General features: G+C 40.2%; 1 protein-coding gene across 1 annotated transcript; it reads right to left on the bottom strand.

Annotated features, from left to right (window-relative positions):
- Window positions 1-2,484: 2,484 nt before the first annotated feature.
- On the bottom strand, window positions 2,485-4,163 carry LOC119690959. Its single transcript, XM_038107135.2, has 2 exons — window positions 4,089-4,163; window positions 2,485-3,717 (listed from the first exon to the last, which is right to left on the bottom strand). The coding sequence occupies exon 2, from the start codon at window positions 3,590-3,592 to the stop codon at window positions 2,684-2,686; it is 909 nt and encodes a 302-aa protein (XP_037963063.2). The 5' UTR covers window positions 3,593-3,717; window positions 4,089-4,163; the 3' UTR covers window positions 2,485-2,683.
- Between the last annotated feature and the right edge of the window lie 1,121 nt (window positions 4,164-5,284).

Here is a 5,284-nt window from a genome sequence, read left to right as displayed (position 1 = left end):
CGGTTTTCGCCTAAATATTCCCTTAAAGAATCGCTTTAGTCTCGGTTCATCACTTATACTAGTAGTCGATATTAAAGATATCGCAGAGCGATGGTTATTTAAAGTTCCATATGATGAACCGTTTTCAAAACAATCCGAAAGAAATTTCAATAAAAATGATAAATCAAAATTAAAAAAATCTACATTATTTTTATGACAATATATCCACCATAATTTAAGACTTGTAGTATATTGAGATCGAGTATTATCCGATATCGAAGAAAGCATTATTTCTAAAGCTTCTTCTGGAACGTTTTGTTTACGGAACCCTTCCCGGATAACACACACGCTACCAGGGAAAGGTGGCGTGATAGCGGGTGTGTTGACCTGAAAGGAGATGATAACAGATTCTTACTAGGAGAAAATACCTCAATCGTTTTGATGCACAAAGACATGTAAAACGGATACCATGGCTGAGATGGCCATAGAGGGACAACTACAATCCCTGTTGCTTTATCAGAAACAATTTTATTTAACGTCTTCAAAATCAAAGCAAAAGGTGGAAAAGCATAGAAGTAATATTGCGACCAATCGACCGTAAAGGCGTCAATATTATATGCAAACGGGTCTTTTTTCCAAGATACATATAAGGGACATTTTGTATTTATTCGTGAAGCAAATAAATCAATACATGGTTCCCCGAATAGTAGAACAATTTTTGCAAATGCCTGAGAACTTAACTCCCACTCTGTGTCAACATTAATTTTTCTAGATTCGCCATCGGCCTCGGTATTTAACGAAAAAGGAATATATGATGCAAATACAAAAATTCTGCGTTCTTCGCACCAATCCCAAATTTTTCTTGATATTTGATTTAAGTGAGGATATTGCACACCACCCGGTCGTTCGGTTTATATACGAAATAGCCATCGTATTATCCACTCGTAAAAGAATATTACAATTTCGGTACTGACCCGCAAAAGATTTAAGCCCAAAATAAGCTGCAAGCAGTTCCAGATAATTTATGTGATTGGTGCTTTCAGTGGTCGTCCAGAGGCCACCCGTTTTCTCTTTATCACAGGCTGCTCCCCAACCAGTTGTGGAGGCGTCTGTATAAATTTCAATGTCATAATTTTGATTTCTTATCGAATTGACAGCAATTAAAATATTGTTTTTCCACCAATGGAGGTCATCACGTAAATTATCTGTAACTGTCATAAAAGCGTCATAATTATCATGATTCTTCAGCAAAGCTATATATTTGGCTCTTTCTAAAGACTTTGTATGAGCCCAACCATAAACTATCGCGGGGCATGCTGCGGTAAGAGAACCTAGGATACGAGCAAAATCACGAATTCGAATTCTGGTTGACTCGGTCAATGTAATAATTAGTTGCAAGATTTTTTGTCTTTTTGACGCTGGTAATTCTATTATCATTTTGTTAGAATTTAACAAAAAACCAAGAAATTTACAGGTAGTTTGAGGAGTTAAATTACTTTTCTCAAAGTTTATGACAAAACCTAAGGCAGCGTTCCCACTACGCCGGAAAACCGGACACCGGACAGAGTGTTCACATTACATCGGATCCCGGAAGAAATTCAGACAGTCCTCTGTTGAATTTGGACCTGCGCGCACAATGGACGACGAAATTGTTGTGTTGTGGTGGTATCTTAATAGAAGGCAAAATAAAAGAAAACATTGGGTACACCCTATTTTACGGGAAAGATTTTCCATTCTTTTCATTTTACATCCAGGGGCGAGGGGAGCACGAGCGGGGCGAGCGGGGGACAGATACCGGCACAAACTCGTTCACATTACTCCGGGCCCGGTCGTTCTACCGGCAATTCGTAGTGACAAAACGTTCGGTAGAAATGCCGGGCTCGGCAAAAATGCCGGACCCGGGATAATGTGAATAGCTTCATATAAATTGTACAGCCACTAGCTCTTCCGGCAGATTTACCGGCGCGGCAGATCTGCCGGTCCGGCGTAGTGGGAACGCTGCCTAAGCTAGTCAAAAGCTGTATAGTAATATTAGCATTTTTAAGACAATCTTCAGCAGTCTTTCCTAAGCACAAAAAATCATCTAAGAAACGAACGGATAAAAGACCGTTAGATCGTAGGTGGGCAAAGACCGGTTGTAAAATTTTCGTGAAAATATATGGTGCAGAACATAAACCAAATGGTAGTGCAAGAAACTCATATAGATTCCCTTCAAAATAAAACCGTAAAAATTTTGTATGAGACTTATGTATAGGCAATAAAAAATATGCCTCTTTAATATCAATATTAATCATATAGCAGTCCTTACACATAAGCTTGGTAGCAGTCCTCACAACCTCCATCTTAAAATGTTCAGTGTAAATATACTTATTAAGTTTTTTTAAATTCAAGATAAATCGTTTACTACCATCGCTTTTCGGTATTAAGAAAATATCTGAAACAAATTGACCAGATGTTTCTTTACATCTCCTTATGGCTTTAATGTCTAATAAATGATCAATCTCATTTTTTACTTCTGACAAATCATTACTACCAAAAGATCGTCGCGGACAATCCATTGGATTTTGATGAGGTACTTCACTAAAGGGGATTATATAACCAGTCACAGTTTTCAATATAAATGCATCATTTGTAATAGATTGCCACTGTTGAAGAAAATATTTCAAACGTCCGGAATGTACCTGTACCTGCGGAGGTTGAGCCACTAAGCTCGACGACTCGTCGAGGGGCGGTACGGTGGAGGAGGGGCACGGCGCGCCGGCGCCGGTGGGCCTGGCGGCGGCGCGACATGGCGCCGTGCGGGCGGCTGCTGCTGCGCTGTGTACTGAGCTGCTCGCCGTCGGTTCTGATATGGCGGGCCCATCGGCACATTTCTCGGCCCACCGGCTCGTGGATGGTACGACTGGCCGCCGCGCTGCTGTCGGTTTCCTCGGGACAATGGGCCTCTTGCATTTAAATTTGAACTCGTTGATGGAGCGGGGTGAATGAACTGGCCTGTCTTTTTTATGCCCTGTGAGTCTTTTACTAAATCCCCAAGTTTTTCTCCGAAAAGAAAAGTATCTCTTTTTCTGTCTTTAAATGGATCTGCCAGAGATTTGTCAATCAAAGGTATTAAGACCGATCGCCGAGTATCAGTCTCGGCATAATGTGAGTCTGCCAGTAATTTACCAGCGTCATTCAGAGTACGTATGACGTCTGGAATATCTGGTGTTTTTTTTAACAGATTTGTTAATGCCTTTCCCAAAGCTGAAAGTGTTTTACCAAGCTGATCTTGCTTTGAAAGTAGTCTCTTGTCTCTTAACTTACACGCCTCCGCTAAGTTAACGCTTATTTCCGGGTTTAGAGTTGGACTTTTGGCTAATGGGACATTTTTAGGATAAGGGTATTTCTTAATAAGGCCATCCTTTTCCTCTTTATTAAGACCATCTTGTAATATTCGTTGGAATCTTGCGGCAACATCCGCTTGCAAGTCGTCTCCGAATTCAGCGGGATCTGCTTCTTCATCTCCTAATTCTCGTAACAGATCGGGATCATAATCGCTGACGTCCATATTTTCCTCAATAACGTAGCACGTAGTGCAGTTAGGGCTCGTACATGCTGTCGTTTCCGTCATTTCGCTAAACTCAGCAGCCTCAGTATCTATAGGCGCCGTTCTTTCGGTGTCTGCTGGTAACACAACTTCTATATGGGTGGGCTGTTGAGATCCGGCCAATATACCCTCATTATATTCGGGATGTTCTGGAATACGAAAAAAAAAAACTCGAATAGATATTTTTTTCCATAAAAACCCAAATAAAAAATATTGGTGGGTAGGTTCAAATAACTTGTTACCGTTACCGCCCGATGAATACAACAGGCACAACAAAATAATTAAGAATTTTGAAAATCTGTCCAGTGTCTAAGGTAAAAATACCCCCAAATATGATGACCCGATGAATGCAACGGGAATTTAGAAATATTAAAATGGCATCACCCATGAATGCATTAGGTGATGTTATAACTATCAAATGATTATCCAAAGAATTCAATGGATTCAAAAAAAATAAATATCACATTAACATTTCCGATGAATGCAACGGAAATTTAGTAAAAATTTTATAGGTAGGTACCTTCAATTTGTACTTCTCCTTCAACTGGAGGTAATATCTGCTGATTTTCAGCAAGCCGACTTCTTTTCGCACTCAATTTTTATAACTTCAACTTCCTTAGCCATCTCTCTTCACGAGATTCACCTTGCGTAGCACTTTCATGACTTCGCTTTGACATGTTTAAATATTGTAGGAACCTGTGCGAACGTCGCGCGCGCACGGACAAGAATGAATTTAAACGGGTGGCGGTTTGGCAGGTAGACTGTTGTTAGTGTGGCCAGACTAACTAATCGAAAAAGTACCTAGTTTTATTTTTTCTTTCTACCTCTTAAACTTGTGCGATAGGCTTAGCGCGTAGCAGGGCTACTACATAGTGAAGAATTAAATCTCTCCGACGAAGACAGGATAATATTAAGTATATTACCTAGTGTAGGTATTAGTCTATGCCTATATGTAGGTATATACTTACGGCTTAACACCACTGAATAAATGCTACGACCCGTTTCTATAATGTGTGTATGTATGTATGTAGGAATGGAACATTATCATTTATTATTATTTGGATGAACAGAGTGTGTGAAGAAAGGAAGAAAGCATCGATTGTCTATGAAAGGAAGTTTGACGGGATGAATGGAGGATTAGCAAAATGTAGTTGTGCTCAAATATAAATAATTATTTTAAAAGATGTTTTAACTAAAATAAACGAGATTCAGTGATTAAATCAGCTTGGTTCTCATTTTCACCGCCTGGTCCCACAATTTTGGGGGCTCGTCCGGGATCGAGCGTGGAAATGAGAAAAAAACGACGCGTGATGAGCACACAGGACGACGGCCATTAAAGACGAAGACGAAAATACGACGAAATTAATTGGAAAAAGTGATTGGTGACAAAGTTGGTCGCTAGTCACTAAATATTTGAAGACGAAGACTAAAAATGACGACGCAAACAAGAAACGACGGAAGAAGTAACGCAATGCTTGGTAGCATGGTGTCCAACGACAAATTCTGCGGAATAACAAAATTCAGTGGAGAAGATACGACGTATTCTTCGGCGAAGTGGGCCGCCGATATTGAAGATAATGCCGAGATATTCGGATGGAATGCCCGGCAGAAACTCATTGTCGCTCGACAGTCGCTCGTTGGTACGGCTCAGTTGTGGCTGAGATCGGAGGAGACGTACAAAACATTTGAAGAACTAAATGCCGCCTTACAAAACGA

This window comes from Plutella xylostella, chromosome 14, assembly GCF_932276165.1.
Source record: "Plutella xylostella chromosome 14, ilPluXylo3.1, whole genome shotgun sequence".
Classification (NCBI taxonomy): domain Eukaryota; kingdom Metazoa; phylum Arthropoda; class Insecta; order Lepidoptera; family Plutellidae; genus Plutella; species Plutella xylostella.
The sequence above is the reverse complement of the archived record's forward strand: the minus strand, read 5'-3'. Positions and strand labels throughout refer to the sequence as shown.

Bases quoted from the DNA above. Each gene is read 5' to 3' on its own strand.
- LOC119690959 (XM_038107135.2), bottom strand. From the start codon at position 3,592: ATGACGGAAACGACAGCATGTACGAGCCCTAACTGCACTACGTGCTAC.